This window comes from Melanerpes formicivorus, unplaced genomic scaffold, assembly GCF_026170545.1.
Source record: "Melanerpes formicivorus ecotype bairdi unplaced genomic scaffold, bMelFor1.0.p_v2 SCAF_1, whole genome shotgun sequence".
Taxonomy (NCBI): Eukaryota; Metazoa; Chordata; class Aves; order Piciformes; family Picidae; genus Melanerpes; species Melanerpes formicivorus.
Window position 1 is genome coordinate 38,229,368 of NW_027142353.1, and position 18,431 is coordinate 38,247,798.

The 18,431-nt window shown below is 40.2% G+C and overlaps 1 protein-coding gene across 1 annotated transcript; it reads right to left on the reverse strand.

The window, feature by feature from the left end:
- Nucleotides 1–742: 742 nt before the first annotated feature.
- Nucleotides 743–18,370, reverse strand: EED (embryonic ectoderm development). The gene is made up of 12 exons (XM_068140204.1): nucleotides 18,230–18,370; nucleotides 15,453–15,605; nucleotides 10,180–10,272; nucleotides 8,361–8,426; nucleotides 7,524–7,649; nucleotides 7,329–7,410; nucleotides 5,592–5,683; nucleotides 4,537–4,670; nucleotides 3,358–3,463; nucleotides 2,380–2,538; nucleotides 1,863–1,936; nucleotides 743–1,051 (listed from the first exon to the last, which is right to left on the reverse strand). The coding sequence occupies exons 1-12, from the start codon at nucleotides 18,359–18,361 to the stop codon at nucleotides 925–927; spliced, it is 1,344 nt and encodes a 447-aa protein (XP_067996305.1). The 5' UTR covers nucleotides 18,362–18,370; the 3' UTR covers nucleotides 743–924.
- Nucleotides 18,371–18,431: the final 61 nt, after the last annotated feature.

The window sequence follows — 18,431 nt, forward strand, 5'->3', positions numbered from 1 at the left end:
AACTTAAAATATAAACCATTTTATATAAAACATTTTTAACTCATTCCTTTGCAGCAATTCAACTTTTTTTTATACCATATTTCCAAGTGTAGTATTTCCTTTATGTGGTCTTTGGACAATATTCAACACAAGGGTTTGAATCAAAAAGCCACAAATACAGCTGTAAGCATTCCTGTCTGCATCTAGTCCACATCTGGGGCTACACTTTAGCAGTTACTCTATCACCAGGTAACCCCTCCCCAGAAGAGAAGAGGAATCAGGAAAAGACGACCCACAGGCCAAGATGAAAATGGATTCAATGAAACAGTAAAACTGGTACCACCTCCAGTACGAAGTACATAGCTACACACAGCAAAGCCACTGCAGGCACACTAAACATGAAGAGCAGAAGGAAAAGGAGCTGGGTTGGAAGGAGCCCCAGCAAGAGCAGAAGCGCTTCAAAAGGCTCTTAGCAAGAGACTGCCCTCTTCTCAGCAAACTTGCCCCATTACACGTTGTGTGATGCTCATGGTCTGGGATACACCTGTAGCCAGCTCCAGTCAGCTGTCCTGGATGACTCAGATCTGCAGCCCATGGCTGGCCTAGGATTTTGTCCCAGCAAAGCCCATATCAAATTTATAGCAAGTTATCATATGTTTAAGTGACAGCCATACACAAAGTAATTTCATAGGCCATAAGTGAAAACTCACTGTAGGAAATAATTAAAATGGACAACTCAGAAAACTTTACAAAAATACTTCTTTTTATTAAAAAGCAGCAATTTCAAGCAGAACAAGACACAGAATGTAAACATCACTAAGTTCAGCTCCAGCTTGCCGAACCTTTGAGGAAGTCTATGCTAAATGCATCTACTGTACTAGCAAGTTAACTGACTATATTAGAATTTGAAAATATATCTTCTACTTTGAATTCATAAAAGGTAATTTATCGTAGTCTGTCCCAGCGCCAGATACTGGCATCATCACACACAGCTATCAGGATACTACTGTCCCTGCTGAAACTGGTTTGTCGAATGGCAGCAACACATTTAGGATGAGTAAGAGTTGTACACCTACAAAGAAGAGAAAATTAGTCAGCTGCAGTTTTAAATCTGCACTTGCTCCTACACCAGAGTGCTGTTCCATTAACCTCACCATTACGTGGCTTAGGAAGAACTGAATGGCTCCAGGATTATTCCCTTCAGGGTGTATTTTGTATTCCCAGTGTGGACTTGGGAAAGCAATCATTTCCTGCTCACCCACCACCATTTCTCACCCACCCAATGTTCACTGAAGCACTGATTGAAATCTTTTTAATCCCATCATTTAGAACTCTCTGCAGAACTTCCTGGCCACTGAGGTGAGGAACTGGGAAGCTGCAGTTTTCTTCACACTGTGCTCAGTGCTAGCTTTTACCCTCTCATTGCTTTCACTGTGTTCTTTATCATGTCCTACACACACCTAGCACATTTCTTCTTTGCTGTTTTGTAAGCTCTTTACTGTATATGGCATGCAGCACAATCTGGTCAGGTACTATTGCAATGTAAATACTAAATCAGTGAAAAATACTAAGTGTTAACCTTAAGGGGCTCAGGATATTTAACTACCAGTTAAAATGGGAAGTGACTGCTACTGTTAAAGAATTTCTATAGTTATCAGTGCAGGAAAAACAGAAAGCACAGGTACTATTGCAATGTAAATACTAAATCAGTGAAAAATACTAAGTGTTAACCTTAAGGGGCTCAGGATATTTAACTACCAGTTAAAATGGGAAGTGACTGCTACTGTTAAAGAATTTCTATAGTTATCAGTGCAGGAAAAACAGAAAGCACCCTAACTCCTTGTCTTTAAAATAGAAGAAAAAAAAGAAATACAAGTACTCACTTGGCTTTATGAGGGTCCTCTATCTCTAAATCCCAGACATAGAGTTTGCCAACCTGGTTGCCCAGAGCAAGCATCTTTAAAAGAAAGCAGAATACATAGGTTTTAAAATGCTATCTTGAAAAAATGGAACTCAGAATTCTATAAAGGCTCTAGAGCTGGTAAATTGTATGTCAACGCCTGAACCTGAATCACTTACTGGGTTTGTTGGAGGGGCTAGAAATGCTGTAAAATTACCTCCCTTCTTCCACTTTATTATCCATCTTTGTAGATGAGGGAGGAAGATACCAGTAAACATATCTTTGACAGAAACGAAGTATTTGGTGGAACTTTATCCACCAGGCAGAACCCAGAATGAAAAATCAGGAGCTCCTTCAGTTTCATATGAAGTCCTTTGCAGCAAATTGTTCTGGTTCTCAAACATCACATAACATGAACCAAGACCTCTTGTGCCCATAAACACAGAATCAATTAAAAGTTATGCACTTTCAGATGCAGCAGTGTCAAAGCTCACACCTACCTTTTGCCAGAAATCCATTGAAAACCTCATGTACCATATATCACACTGGCTGTAATCAAATCTGCCAAGTATGGTCACATTTGATTCACTGGGCTTGATTTTATCTATATCATCTTCCATTTTGCCAGGTTTCCAGCACACAATGGCATTTTCACAAGACTGGGGGGAAAACAAAACCAATCAGTTATATTTACAATGTATAGTTAGACTGAAGGAGCAACATAATTATAGCCAAACGTTTCACCTCTCAGCTTCCCAATGACATTAAAAAAGTACCAACTGAAAATCTCACCTCTGTCCTTAGATCACAGCCACATCACCAACAACTCCTTGCTGCACATCACTGGGAACCTGCTGCCCTCACAGCTTTGCCAGGTAACAGCACTGCTAGGGCCCCTACACACGTTTCAGATGAAGTCAACCAGATGTTCTCAAACACTTCCATGAGCAGTTTAACCTTGATTTGAGGACTGTTCACCCAGTTCCTTTCACCAAAAGGACTATGTATGCACTAGTTTCTGGCAATGAGGCAGTAGGACTACCTCCTTTAGCCTCTACAACCCAGTACTACCAGTGAACACAACGCATTAATTGAAGTTACTTCATTGTAAGAACTCTCTTTTATCCCTTTAGCAGTATCTAGTCACTCTATTTCTGTATGTTCCATGCAGACTTTGGTTAGAGAGCCAGTACCTTTAGTGGAGATAAAGCTGCAGTAATAATTTTACTTTTTGAGTATAAGCTGCTTATCCACACATCCTGACAGCTGAGAGCGTTCACACACACTCAATAGATTAAATTACTGTGCTGTGTTATAGGATTTTAAGACCCTAATGCTAGTAACACTTCTATTGCTCAAGATCCTCAAAACAATCAAATAAGAGAAAAGTATCACAGTATCACATAGGTTGGAAAGGACCTCGAGGATCATCGAGTCCAACCTATCAACACAGACCCCATGACTAGCTGCAACATTACCTTGGAAAGAATGAGATCTCCCAACCATCGCACACAGTCAACATAGTTTCTATGTATGTCTCTTGTAGAAAAGTCAGGAAAATGAATTTTCTGGGAAATAAAAGGCCTATGGAAAAAAATGCCAAGTGAGGTTCAGAGAAAGAAGCACAAGACTAAATTTTAATGGCCAGTTTTAGCATATCTTGATGTTAAAAGGACAAATCTGTCTTTTTTAACAGTTTTACAACAAAGTAGATTTTGTATGCTTTTGTTTATTTAAATACTAGTAAGAACAGTGCCTGTTTTCATCCTCATTTCTAATGAATTAATGAGTTTCCCAGGTACAAGACTGCAGAGACAGTGCTGAGCAAAACCACTCCTTCAAATACAGCTCCTGTTGCCAAGTACTTCAAGAACTATTTAAAGCTTTATTTTCCTGCTGCTGCCTCTGCAATATCTGAATTGCTAAACAGAAATACACATTATAAAAAAAACCATCATTAAAAAAAAAGGCACTTAAAAAAGAAGAAAAAAAAAGGCATCATTTAATATTTGGTAACATTACCAAAAAAGCCAGAGAATTTTCACAGCTAGTCTCATTGCTGAACATGTTCAGTGTGTTTTACTCTTCAATTCTCTCAATGGTTTAACTGGAAGTTAAGATTAAAAAGTTGAGGAACTTCACAAAGGAGGATTTATCTACCAGGTATCTAATTGTTATGTTTACTTGACATTTTACTTGTATCTGAGGTCAGATCAAAGAATGATGGCAATTAAGATTATTACTATGCAGACAGTCCTGTCCCCTCCCCAAAGTCAAGTAACAGATAAAATAATTAGTAATAACTACTCAACAAAACTATTTGTTACATTTAATCACAGGGATTTGCTTCCCTCCTAGCAATTTTGAAGCAAGATGAATCAAAGCCACTGATGTCTGGAAACAGAATGAAATATAAGCTTTAACAAAGAATGATAAAGATGGTGATTCTACATAAGTCTTAGGACTTTGAATCTGAATTAAATGAAATTCTAAAGGCAAACATCAGTAATACACATCCAGAGAGCTGCAGTATCCAGCACAATTCCCAGGTCACTCACTATCCCCAAGAACTCATTATCTGGACAGGAATTAACTTGGGCCATTGATGAGGATATTCATGTTTTGTGAAGACAGCCAAGAAGATGAAAACTACATACCTGTTGGTTTTATTTGGGTTGTACTCATAAGACTCTTTGATGGCATTTATCATTCTCTTGGAATTAATTCTCCAGAGTTTTAGAGAGTGATCCATCCCACAGGACATGATTTTTTCACCAAGAAGATCATAATCCTATGTATATGAAATAATTTTGAGCATCCCCAGCCTAAACTTCATTATAATGACTCAAACTTTATTCCATCATTTCAATCAAAAGAGTATTTTCTCACAAAAAATGCATCAAAACTGCATATTTCCAACAGAAAAATACTATCAACTTAATCCTGCTCCATGCAAAGCAGCACAGTATTTTAACAATTATATTCACTCTCTCTCAAGAAAGAGACATATTCAATGGCACTGATGGACACAGAATCTACTGCTAGTGCTCTCCCCTCAGTAAATGCCCTAGGATTCATGCCATGCAGCAACTTTGACAGAATTGCAGGGCTATGACACCAGTGATGGCTATTTACAACCGTAAGAGAATAACGCAGTGTCAGGTTCCACGTAGATGCACCCCTCAGCTTTCAGGTCGCACGACAGGAATGGAAACAGTTCTTAAGAGCAGTGGACTAAAGTCAATTATTCTAGATGGTATTTGCTGGGTACCAGTGTGTGTTCACAGCCACCGAAATGTGCAGCACAACTCAACTGAACTTCTTTACTTCACTACCACATCTCTAACATTTATTTGTTCTTGCTGCTTTGGCTTTTAAGATCTCATTAAATTAAAAAGTGGGACTGTCACAAAAGTGTTTTACTCTTCCTAGACCCACTGAGCCCTGTTTTGTTTATTTCTAGGCTGCACTGTGAGAAAACTAGCTACTGAAAAGGCAGAAAGTGAACACCTGTCCTGTATACTGAGAGGTGACTAGATCAATCAAGGCACCTGCCTCTATCCTCAAACCAGTATTTATGCACTTCTGGTTTTATTGTTTGTTTGGTTTCTTTTCAAGTAGGTATAATATCAAAATGGTGCACAAAAAGTTGCATATTGTAGGCTTACTACCCTTTGTAAATCTAAATCACTGCCCCAAGTCTTCCACTTACTGCACTTAACACCTCATCCCTGTGCCCTTCTACTCCTCCAAATATTGCAACCAGCGTGTCTGTCTGGATGTTCCACAGTCTCAATGCATGATCTATAAAGAACAAATAAAATTACATGCTGCTTTTTATATGCACATACAAATAATATATTTCAGCTTAACTACTTTTAGTAACAGGTGTTCATGTAAACATCAAAAAGGCACTTAATTCCTCTTCACTCGTAAGAAACATGGGGATTTCATTAACTAAAATCACCATTACAACTACACTGTTTGTGGAGCGATTCTGTAGTTGAGAAAGTGTGTCCATCCGCCTCCCCAAGGGGCAGCTTCTAAGCAAAACGGACTCTGATCTTTAGATCATCCAAAAAGCATAGAAAAGTCTGATCTTGGACAGGTATTATTCAGTCTTATCTCAAAAATAATTTATACATCCAAAAATACTAAATTCCTTTTGGCCATTCTTACATCAGCTTTCTCAGATGTTTTGATTTTCCTTAAAAAAAAATAAATCTTTAAACTATTAAACTATACAGACTGTAGTGATGGGAGAAACTGTCTATATAAACAGTATGTGCTCCAAAGTCAGTCAGAACAATCCACTTGTTTAAAGAAAGTTTTAACAGTTTCTATTGTAGCACCTCTACTGTATTTCCCATGTGGAAATGGGAAGTTCTGTTGCACTTGGCTTTTGGCTTCCACAAGTACACCGCACTGAATGACAGCAGTAACAAATGGAAGGCCACAAGGTCCCAAATAACTTTCCTCTTTTTCTACTCATCTCTCAGACAAGTCATTCTGAGTCTCAAATATTCTCCTGCCTTGTGCCTTCTCAAATACAGTATCACAGTATCACCAAGGTTGGAAGAGACCTCAAAGATCGAGTCCAACCTGTCACCACAGACTTCATGACTAGACCATGGCACCAAGTACCTGATAGAGACTGCATCAGAACTTGTAGCACTACTACTGATGTCAAAATGCTATGAAGAGAGAACCTAACAAATATACAAAACTCAAGAAATTCAATGTTACAGACCCACAGCACAAACTTGACAGCTGCAAGAATCAGACTCCCAAATCCTATTCTCAGGTAGCTTCATCAGTAATACTAAATACACTAAAATGAAGAGTCTCCTTACGTAGGAATGTTTCCAACTCAAGCATTCCCAAAAGGCCTGTTCTTGCAGCAGACCAACTACTCCCTTACTTAACAAAACACTCAAGACAAGGAAGGTGTTGACTGTTTGGATATTCTGGACGATCCCACAAGACATCATACCAAAAATCTACTTCTTTCACTAATGTGCTTTTTACCATTGTGTCCAATTAAAGTCAGAGCTGCTCCTGAGCAAGAGAACAGAAGTTCTCCCCTGAACAGTCAATGCTGCCTGCGACACTGAGACATCCCCCTAGATGGCAACATGATTCAACAACTGAATGTACCTCAACTGTAAGAAAGGAAAGAGTAAACCCAATCCTCATGTTTTTTCTTTCCCCAAAGTAACACTGTTTACAACCCCTTTGCACACAGGTGGAGTAATGTCTATTGAAGGCCTTGGATTTAATGCATACAAGATATATAGCCATAAAAGAGTAGGAATTGCTCTAAACTTTCAAGGTAAGCCTGGTTAGTGACACACAAAAAAATTCATGGAGGTATTGGCCATTTTCAAGACCAAAATCCAATCCAAAGTATCCTGATTTGTTCAAAAACAAAAGAGATTTATTTCCTCACCTTTGCTTACAGATAAAAGAAGATTCGGATCTCTTGGATGGAATTTCAGTTCATTGATTGCATTTCCATGGCCCACGTAGTGCTGGGATAAAATTCAGAGACCAAGTTATCATTTCCCCTCATGTTTACCTGAATTTAGAAGATGTAAGTTTCTTGCCTTACTGAAATGCCAGTTTCGATGTTTAGAGCACTCACCTTTATGCACTGCATTGTAATAGGATTAATAATCCTAATAATACCCCTGGACCCTGCCACAGCCAGGAGAGGATGGCTTGTATTGCTATCATATGTCCATGCACAAGTATAAAAATTTTCATCTGCCTACAATATCTCACGTTAAGGAACACAGAAAAGGCCTTTTCTTTTTCCTCTTCAACAATGCAACTTTTTTAAATTAAAACTCGCTGCTATTTTATGCAACTGTCCGCAAGTCTCTGCTGGACCCAGTAAGATACATATTTGATTACATATCTGTAAATACAAGCAACATCACCTTTTCTATAGCTGCCAGTTTCCTCACTTCTGTTTCATAACATACAAGTAACACCACCTCTCTCAGCATCACTTTTCAACCTCTTTCACTGAAACATCTGAAGGTTGGGAATAAAATAAGGATGAATCAAGACCATGTTCACAAGTTACTGACTTGTGCACTGCAAATGAGCAAGACAAGTTATTACCCCTTCAGAGCATGACACATAATTCTTAAGACTTTAAACCCAGTTCCAATTCACAGGGAAACTAAGACAGTAAACCAGTGAATGTGCAACATTACACAACATTAGTGTTGGAAAGATTAAACTGATGAAGAATCAGTTTTCAATACAGCACATTCAGTGACTTTGTATTTTTGATACTTTTCCGATAGGAGAGACTCTGGGATGTGGGAAACAATCAAGACTTGGACCTAACAAATGCTTCATATGAGCAAAGTGTTACAAACAAAGTCTTCATATGCCTTTTCCTACAAATTTTCCTCATCATTTTTGATCTTCAGGAAGCACACAAGTGGCTTTTAACTTAAAAGGATACATCAGCATCCACGTAGGACTGTAACAGACGGATTTCACCTTGGGAATGACATTCATATAAAGTAACCTGGAGGGGAAAAAGGAAGTGTAAGAGACTGCTGCTTACTTCTGATATTTCAGATGAAAAATCACATGCACTTGTGCATTCACTTCCTGATGGGGAGCGCTAGTGTGCCTTTATGGTTCAGATATCAACCCCTGTCTGCTTGTTTCTAACACATGGAAATGGTTTGGTAAAAGAATGCTCACAGCAGTTTCAGTAGAGCACCACTGCAGGACTTGTCAACAGTCTTTCCTAGATATTTACACCTACTATTTGAAATGTCTTAGCAAGATTAAACTCTACTTGGATTTAGTTACTGCACTGGTCTGCCTGACAAGGCTTTGGTAGCAGGAATCTACAGGGGTGGCTTCTATGAGAAGCTGCCAGAAGCTACCCGTGTCCAACACAGCCGATGCCAGACAGCTCCAGCATGCACCTGCTGCTGGCCAAGGCCAAGCCCATCAATGATAGTGGTAGTGCCTCTGGCATAACATATTTAAGAAGGGGGGGGAAGTTACTGCTCAACAGCAACTGAAGACAAAGAGACAGCTGTGACTACATGGCAAGCTCACACTGGACCAGGCTCCTCGCAGGACCTGTGGAGCCATGGAGAGCCCATGCTGCAGCAGGTTTGCTGACAGAACTTGTGATGCCATGGGGGACCCCACTGGAGCAGTCTGTTCTTGAAGGACTATAGCCCATGGGAGCAGTGAAGAACTGCAGCCTGTGGGAAGGACTTCAAGTTGGACAAGATTGTGGAAGACTCCCACGGGAGGGACCACAGGCTTGAGTAACGGAAAAATGTGAAGAGTATTCCCGATGAAGAAGAAGCAGCAATAGAGGTATGATGAACTGACCATAACCCTGTTCCCTTGCACCAGTCAGAGGAGGAAAGTGAAGAAAATCAGAGTGAAGTTGTGCCCAAGAAGGGAAGGGTGAGGGGAAGGTGTTCTAAGATTTGGAATCTCTCATTACCCTATTCTGATTTGATTGTCAATAAATTAAGCTAATTTCCCCAGGTTGAGTCTGCTTTGCCCATGACAGCGATCAGTGAGTGATTTCTCCCTGTCCTTATCTCAAGCAATGAGTTTTTCATCAGATTCTCTCTCCCCTGTCCTGCTGAGATGGAGATTGATAGAGTGGCTTTGGTGGGCACCTGGTGTCCAGCCAGGGTCAACCCACCACAACAGCTCTAGCTTGACTTGGGTCTTTTAATGAGCAATTGATGCCTTGTTCGATTTTAGTTCAGCTCTTTTTGTAACTGCAAGGTTACAAAAGGCTTCTGGTTTATTCAGGAGTTATTTTCAAAATGGAAATGACAGAGACCTTTATTCAGAAAAAGGCTATACATTCACTCCACACAGGCTATTAATTTAGCTACTGAGCTGCCTGGCATCATTGCAGACATTTCTCATCCCATTTTAGAGCACACAACCTTTTGGAAATAGTAATATCTATGAAGAGGACTTTTAGCAAGAAGATACATTTATGCAGCTCTCTTCCTTATCCCATGTTTCTGTTACTAAAGGATTTTTTTCTTTACTATATAGGCTAATCCCCAAATAGCTAACACAACTTTATAACACAATCCAGAGGATGCAACTCTCCCAAATAACAGATGCTACCTAGCTCAGAAGTAAAGCTTTCTCTGTGAAGTATCCTGTGTCTGGACTAAACATGGGTAAAGAGATTGGATGAAGGGAAGAAAAAAAAAATTGCAATCAGAACCACAAGGAAAAGCAAGGAAAGGCTTATGGTTACAGACAGCTTTACTCACTCTGTTGCTGCCTACAGTGGCAAACACGAGAGGATCACCTTCTTTACTGTGCCAGTTAAACTGGACTCCAAACAAAGGCTGGCCATGGTCCTCCTGTAGATGTGAAGTAAGAATAGAGAGGGGAAAAAAAAGTAACAACATAAAAATAAAACCCACAGGCATATTATTTCTGTGAAATTTGGTAGTGGTGGCAAAAAGTTTAATTGATGTTTTCCTCCTCAAACTACTAGGTTTGCATCCAGTATAATTTCAGATAGTAAACATTTTTAAAAAACATTTTTTTAATGCCACATTTTAACTTGGCTGCCTTAAGGGAGGTTAAAGGAATATTTCACCCTTTTCTCCTTTTCCCCACCTCACAGACTTTTATTATAAGTGAAGAGGAAGAACTGTTGTCTCAGTTATGGCCAGAAGTTGCAAGAACTCCTGGTTTACATTTGAGCTCTACTAATTAGTTTTGTAATTTTAACCAAGGTAAACCCTGCAGCTAAGGCCACACATATATATGTATTTTATTTTGTTATAATTACTTCCATGCAAGTATTTACAGCTTCACAGAGGAGAATTATTAGGTCAGAAAAGAATTATACTAATAAAAGCTGGAGAAGGGACACATTTAACTATTATAACACAGTTAGATCATGCAACTCTATCAGACACGTCACAATGCTGCTGCAAAGGTCATGTCTACAAAGTGTTTTCACATCACCTTCCCAAACAGCAGAGAAATGCCAAGTATTATTTTTATACAGCTTACATCAGTTTAATAGAGAAAAGAGGGGCAAATATGTTTATGAATTGTGATGAATATGGTGGTGCTTGTTAATAATTGATAACAGTATTTTGGCCTGTCCTGACAGGAAGTTTTCAGTAAGAATAATGTTCATTAAAGTGCCTCCCCACAGGGGACTGTCTGGGACGGTGCAGGCAGGAAGGAAATGTCTCATGATGGTTGTTAAGCAGCCTTCAAATGGCAGCGCTTCAGAGACAACAGGAGAAATGTTTGCCCAGGCAACTCTAGCCTATCCAAGAACCAAAGAACAAATGTGAGGATGGGGTATGGGTGGGGTGTCAAACACTACTCAGAAAAGTAAGGAAGTCTGGAAGAACTTAAAATAGCGTTATTTACTGAAAAAGACAGAGCTAGACCTAGAAAGAGAAATGAGAAAATCTTTAACAGGTGAAAGCCCCCCCTGCATTTCTTAAGGAGAGTAAACAACTTTCAAAGCTGAACACAAAGCAATTGTTAAAAGGTTAACTCCACCTATTACCCACCACAAGAAGAATAGATTAGTGGCTTTATGTGATGAGGGACATAAGATGTTAGGAAAAGGAAAAGTAGTAAGTTTATTAGTGGCCCCCATGCAGGAGGAAAAAAACAGGTAATCAGCACCTGCAAATTTAATCAGCACTGGAATTTAATCAGAGATGAAGAATGATGACGATTGTATGTCATAAGATTGCATACATAAATCCATGATGTTTAACACCCAATAAAGCTGTGAATTATGCTTTCTAAGCTTTTTTTTTTTTTTAGTGTATTTAAGTCTTCCTTGAGGAGAATGGCTAGAGGTCAAACACTGAATACCTTTGAAAGAATTTTCCACTGATAATTAGGTGGATCTGAACTTCTGTGTGAAAGAGTTTAGGCTCATGAATACCAAAGACTTTTGACATACTGCATGAAGATAACACAGGTAAAACACACGTATTCTTACTGCTTTATTACAGGTGCACTGTTTCTGATAAATTCAGTGAAACCGGAAAAGAGGAAGATTTTTACCCTTCCCTCAAGATGGGTATTTTTCCAGCATGAGTTGTGGTAAGCTTGTGATTTTCTACGCAGGGCCCAGACTAAGGTGATACATAATAAGCAAAGAGACAGAACTCTGTATGAGCACATACTTCAAGAACTTAGTAAGCTTTTTCAAAGACAACCTATTTCCCTGGAAAAATTACTCTGAGAGACAAATGTCTTTAGACTACTAACATCATCTGCACTACATTGCTCAAATCGAATGCTACAACTTCCAAGAGCCTGACTGTACACACAGCAGTTGTTCTGGAGCTTAATGGATGAAGGAATCAGGCAGAGAATATTACAGGAAGTCACTAAAGAATGTGAAGAAGTTATGCTCATCTCATTTAAACTACCACTATCCTCACTGGTCAGAGATAGCACACAGATATCTTGAGAGTACCTGTCTGTTCTATTTTTTATCCCAAGTGCTAAACAATGAAGAAGCAGGTTTTTAAAAAAATAATGCTTTTAGGTGCTGCACATTATGGTTACCCTGAGATGCCAAGTATGTCATACAAATCCGACCGCTGGTTTATACAGACAAGAATGACCCAGATGTTGTAGAACTGTGAAGCGCTATCTTGACCCTAGTATGAATAAAGGGCACAAAACCCAAAGTACTCTGGTTCATCATCCATCAGAAAAGGAAGTCAGAGGAGAAAATAAGGTTTACAGTTGTTACAAAGGCAAATAAATAACCTATGACTAGTTCTGCTCTTACTTAAAACTAGCTCAGGTTCCATCAGACAATAAAACTAGACCTGTTTTAAGTTTGAAGGCAGTCAAGTAAATATTACAAGAGAAACTAATCATCTGCAACTCAATAAACACAATTAATATGCTGTCCCCACACTGCCAGCATGGAAACAAATGACCATGCATACATTTCCACTTCCAAGGAATGGAAGCAAGCCATTACTTGCACTAGGTTTAGTCACCTCTCCTTTACACATCAAGCTAGACTCTTGGATTTGGTTAGGTACCAATTCCCAGCTCAGGGGACAGCAAATAGGAGGTTAGAGACAACACTGCTAACAAACAGTAAGCCACATTCTTTGGCACGAGCAAAAGGTAGGGCAAGTAATAACAGCTTTAAAGGGAGCACATCAAAGCAGAATACACACAGTTCTTTGCTGGAGGATCTATAAGCAAAGCTCATATGGATGTGAGGATATGAACCTGTTAGCTGTATATGTTCATTTATAAACTACATTTCCATTCAGCTCACAGAAAGATTTTTCACTACACCTTACAATAACCCGATACAGCAACAAAGTCAGTCCTGCCTTTTTTATTTCCTGTCATTTTCCAAGTTGTATTTTTGTTTTCCTGGTGCTTAAATTTCACCCAAAATAACTTCCACAGTGGTGTTTAAAAAGCATATTTAGCAACCACTGAGTTTTTTCAGGCTGAATCATAACCATTTAACATCCAAAGCAGACAGTAATGGCTGTATTTCTTTGATTCCCCAAGGAAAAAAAGTAAAAAGCAAATTAAGAGGGAAAAACAAGAGCAGGGAAGTGGAAAAATACATAATTTGTATATCCCTAAAGAATAATGAATTTATTTTCCTGTCTTTAAAACCATGTTGACTCTTCATTGACATCAGTACGTGCACCTTACGGCCTCATTCAAAGATACAAAAACTATGGGATTACAGGACATGATATTCAAAGAGTCACAAGTGTTTTTTTGAACCCACATTTAACATTCAATCATTAGTTTATCTGCACAGTAACTGCAAAATTAGTATGGAAGAACAGGAAAAAAAACAGAAGAGACATTTCCTCAAACATGAAGTAGGAAGTAGTTACCAAATTTGGCTGCTATGTAGTCTTCATATTAGCATGCACATTTATTATTAGCACTTACTTTAGTTCAAAGAGAAATGGAGTTGAGAAAAGATAATAAAAATGCCCCACTTAGGAAATGTAGTATTTTGGCTTTCTCACAACTTGATTTCACTTGCAGAGGAATCAATTTCCAGGCCCTTATCCAAATCCACAGAAATCAGGGATTTCTTAACTTCATAGCATGGTCTTTAGGGTCACCGTACAGTGGGGATCTGAGTTGGAGTTGAGGTGAAGAAATACTCTCTTTTTCCAGAAGACAACTGAAAAGTACCAACCCCTTTGGAGTATTTGGTCTGCAGATAGAAACCAAATGTGCATAGCAAAACTCAGCACTTGGTAAATGTTTGGGTGCCAAAAGACCTGTGCCTGTGTTTGAAGCATGACTTGGAGCCACAAAAAGCACTATGTGCAGGGGCAATTCACGTGAATCACAGGAAGAGCTGCCTACTTACGTGAAAATGAAAGAACTTCCCTTCCTCTCACACCTCAAAGGACTGGAGGTAATTTTTATACCTCAGAAAACACGTTAAGATCAACTTGTTTCTCAGGTATTTTGTCAGTATAACTCCATATCACAATTTCTCTGGTGGCAAAACTCACTTAGGACGTTCCCATGCTCCAGAACTCTCATCCCCTCCTGCTCAACTACCCCAGCATTTCAGTGAGGAGGGCTGAAGCCAAAGCTTCATCAGTAGAGCTCAACAGTTAACATGTGGAGGAATGAAAAAAAACACCTTCTTAAAGCAATTCTGCAGAAAGTACCCACCATGGAGCTGCACACATCCTCTTGGTAGCTAACATTTGTTGTTCCAGACACAAGCTTTCCTTTATTTAGAAATCTTGCAAAAACAAAATCAGATGACACATTTACAGCTTTTGCCACATAAATCTCTTACACAAGACCAGGGAATGAAAGAACAACATCCTGACCGTGTAAAAGAATCAAAGAGAAAATGCATTCAGTCCACCATAGTCTGTCACCAGCACAGAAGAGAACAATACCCTAAAGACAGAAACAGGGAGTAAAGACCACGAATACACATCCCTTCATACCATCAGGTATGATGTGGGAAGATAAATATGACCTAAATCAGGTGCAAACACATAATAGCAACTCATAATTGATCAAATTGCACTACACAGCATTTAAGACAATTGCCAGAGGACAGGAAACATTTGAGGAAATAAGTTTCCTCAAAGTAAGTTTGAGGAAAAAACTGCTCCCAGATTGTTGAGTTGTTCTGCTGTTTGTTTGGGCTCTTTTAAAAACATTTCCACAGGTGTAAAAATCTGTAGAGGTTATAAGCTCTGCACCGAGTGGTCATGGGTTTGGTTTTATTTGAATTTATTTATTTAGTTTCTTTTTCTCAAGCAACTACAACTTCAATGAAACATAACATATCATACATAACTTTGCACATGCAAAAACTGGGTGAATTGCATCACTACCTACCGTTTCCCATTTCTCAGTATCCTTTTTTCTTCAGCTATTCCAAATATTCTTTAAATGAGCAAAGAACAGGCAAAGATTTTAAAGTATCTATCTTAACACTGTCCTGAAGTCAACATGAACATTACCGCCAGCAAGTGGTACCTAGCTGAAGCTCACACATACCTACCTTAAGGCTATTTACACATTTGAAGGAATATTTGCACTTCTTTGACTTCCATTTTCCTTTCCCCCAGCTCTTTCTCCCAGGCGCATTAGGAGTGTTTGTTGGTGTATCAGGGCGCTCAGTGTTCGTACCACTTTCAATACTAACAGCATCATCCTGAAAACATGCAAATTATATAGAATGTAATAAAGATTATCATTAACTGCTTTTAAACTCAACTAATTACAAAGCACTTGGCCTTTTCACTTTTCCTTCTGCTCCACAAGAACACAAGGTCTCCTAGGACTTGGTGTTATTTAGGTTCACATATTTAAATCTATTACTAACATAATAGCATTCCTCCCTAGAAACAGAACATGAGTCATATGAGGACTAATCCACAAGTGAAAGATGTGAACTGTGATCTAGTGAAGTTTCTTCAGAATACTGGCAGTTCCTCTTAACAAAATCCCTAAAATGGTCACTTTCCCTAGAAAACGTCTTTGATGCAGATGAAATGAGTTCTTCTGAAGTGCTGAAGGAAGAGGTTATTTGTGTAAAAACATTATGCTCAGCCAAACTAAGAATATAACCATTCTGAGAGACTTCTGTGCACCTTCAGCTAGCATCTTCAGTATGTCAGCACTGCCACTAGAAGTTCTACCTCTCCCTTCTCTTTCCTACAGATACTCAAACTAAAAGCTAAGTTTAAAAAAAAAAAAAAAAACACACATGAAGCAAAAATCAACAAGCAAAAATGAACAAGCAAACAAACAAAACAACATCAAAAAAACTATTTGCTGCCTGATCATCTAACTAATCCAACTGGCCCTCCAAACAGCAGCAGCCAGAGCTAAGGTAAAGACATGAAGTACTGAAAAAAGGGATGTGCAAAATAATCCACCCAGTTGCTGAGCAGTTTTAAATCAGCTTTGGACAATTAACAGCAATTATGAATCCAAATGCAGTCTGCCTGCAGGACACTGCTCACAAGAACATTTGTATTCTCTGCATCACCCATCACTGCATTGTAATTGCCAATTCTGTGATTCCCCATGAGTAAATTAAGCTTGCTGAAAAACAACTTCCCATCAGAGTAGTAGGGGGAAACAAACTCGTCCCAGGACCACATGAATTCTAGATCTGAACTAAGGGAGACAGAGACAAGCAACAGCCTGTCACTGGAAAAGACTACAGGAAACATGAAGCTGCATCACGAACTCCACTAGGAATAGTGAATAAGGTCATCTATAAACATGAATACACCAATTCCTACCAAACATTTATTCTTTCTCCCAGTTTCATATCTGTATCATCAAAAGCCAGTAAAGATATACTGGTCTTTGGCTGCCCAGTGACTCCAAAAATCAGGACACCTGAGAGAAGAAATAGGAGGAAAGACAGTACACAAGCTTGTAAGTGAGCTGGCCAAACGTGGAATTATTTCAAAACTTCTCACTGCACCCCTAAAAGGGCCACCTCTCTTCTAACACTCATAACTTGAGTTCCTGTGGAACAAAATACATCCTTTGTACAAATCGACACTATTATGGCAACTTCTAAACAGAAGACTCAGAATATTTCTCCAAAAGTCTTTCCAGAAACTCCATAATCTTTCAAGAATAGAGGCATCCAGTAACAAACTTCTGGAAAGGGAGTCCTTTCGCCACTAAGATAAGTCACATTTTCAGTAACCAGACAGCACATATCCCATGGCCACCAATGGCCTACAACAGACACTAAAGCAAATCTGAATTACTCAGTAACCAAATTACACTTGGATTCACGAATGTTGCTGAGCAGTTAAAAAAATAAAAAAAATCAGTAGCAGTGGTACTGAACACCTCAAACCTGCCTGTCAACTCACAAACAGCACTTCCACAGGTTGTGGGGGATGCTGTCCCGATCCCTCACTTTCTCCAACCACGAAAAAACCCACGCTGCACAAAGACCAGGAACTATATAGTTACTGCTAGATAGCTTAGATTAAGTTTTTATTTCAATTATAAAGTTATTTTGCTTCAGTCATGTTACCTTTGATCTGAATACTAGATGTTAGCCCATTTTTGAGATTCCAGCCCTAAGCCCCCGCCACCTTCTGCTGACAGAAGCCTGTAAGCACTGTCCCCTATTCCTCATTCACCAAAGGGCTGCACACAGATTTATGCCACGTTACTGTACAACGTGACGGTGAAGACACGACACAAAACTACAAGAAAAATATAAGATTGTGCTGGTGTGTAGAAGGGGGGAAAAAAAAAAAAAAAAAAAAAAAAAAAAAAAGAAAGGAGGGGAAAGAAGGAAAGAAAAAGACTAACATCATGAAGCAGACTTCAAGACAGCGCCCGCTTCGAGTTTGGGCCGCAAATTTTCCTCACCACCCACATGGAGGCACAGCGAGTATCTCTCCCTCGCATCCACGCGGGTCTGTCCCACCGGGGCCTCCTTCCAACGGCCCGTTTGCCTCCAGGGGCAGCCATCAAGCCGCGGCGGGCGTGCTGACACCCTCCTCTCCCTCATCACCCCCATTCCCTCTCCCGTCCGGGATGCGCCCACTACCCGGCAGGGTGGGACGTGGACCTCCCGTCGCGGGAAACCCGAGGGACCAGCTCGGGAGGTCCCCACACGGCGGGAGCTGGCGAGCGAGCGGACGAGCGACGGCCACCCCCAATCCCGGTCTCAGCGCTCCCGGGCGCCCCCGGTGCGAGGCCCCGCGGCCGCCGGGCGCGCGCTCCCGCCTCACCGCCGCGTACCTCTGCCCACCCCCCACCCCTAGATCCTATCGCAAGGCCCAGCCTCACGTTCTCGTCTCCAGACAGGTCGCCGGGGTTACTGTTCTCGTCGCTGCTCAGTTTCTGCTTCTTCGCCGGCATCTCGCCCCCGACTCCCGCCGATGCTGCTGCCGCCGCCGGGGCTTCTCCCCGCTCAGACATCTTCCCCGCCCCCCACCCCGCCACGCAGCCGCAAAGCGCGGCCGGGGAGGTCGAAACGCCTGCCGTAAAG

What these genes read in the sequence shown, in the direction of transcription:
- EED (XM_068140204.1), bottom strand. Translation starts at nt 18,361, where the DNA reads ATGTCTGAGCGGGGAGAAGCCCCGGCGGCGGCAGCAGCATCGGCGGGA. An exon ending in TTACAATGCAGTGCATAAAG is followed by an intron (nt 7,411 to 7,523) that starts GTGAGTGCTCTA and finishes ATTTTATCCCAG; the next exon opens with CACTACGTGGGCCATGGAAA. An exon ending in GGGATGAGGTGTTAAGTGCA is followed by an intron (nt 4,671 to 5,591) that starts GTAAGTGGAAGA and finishes TCATATACATAG; the next exon opens with GATTATGATCTTCTTGGTGA.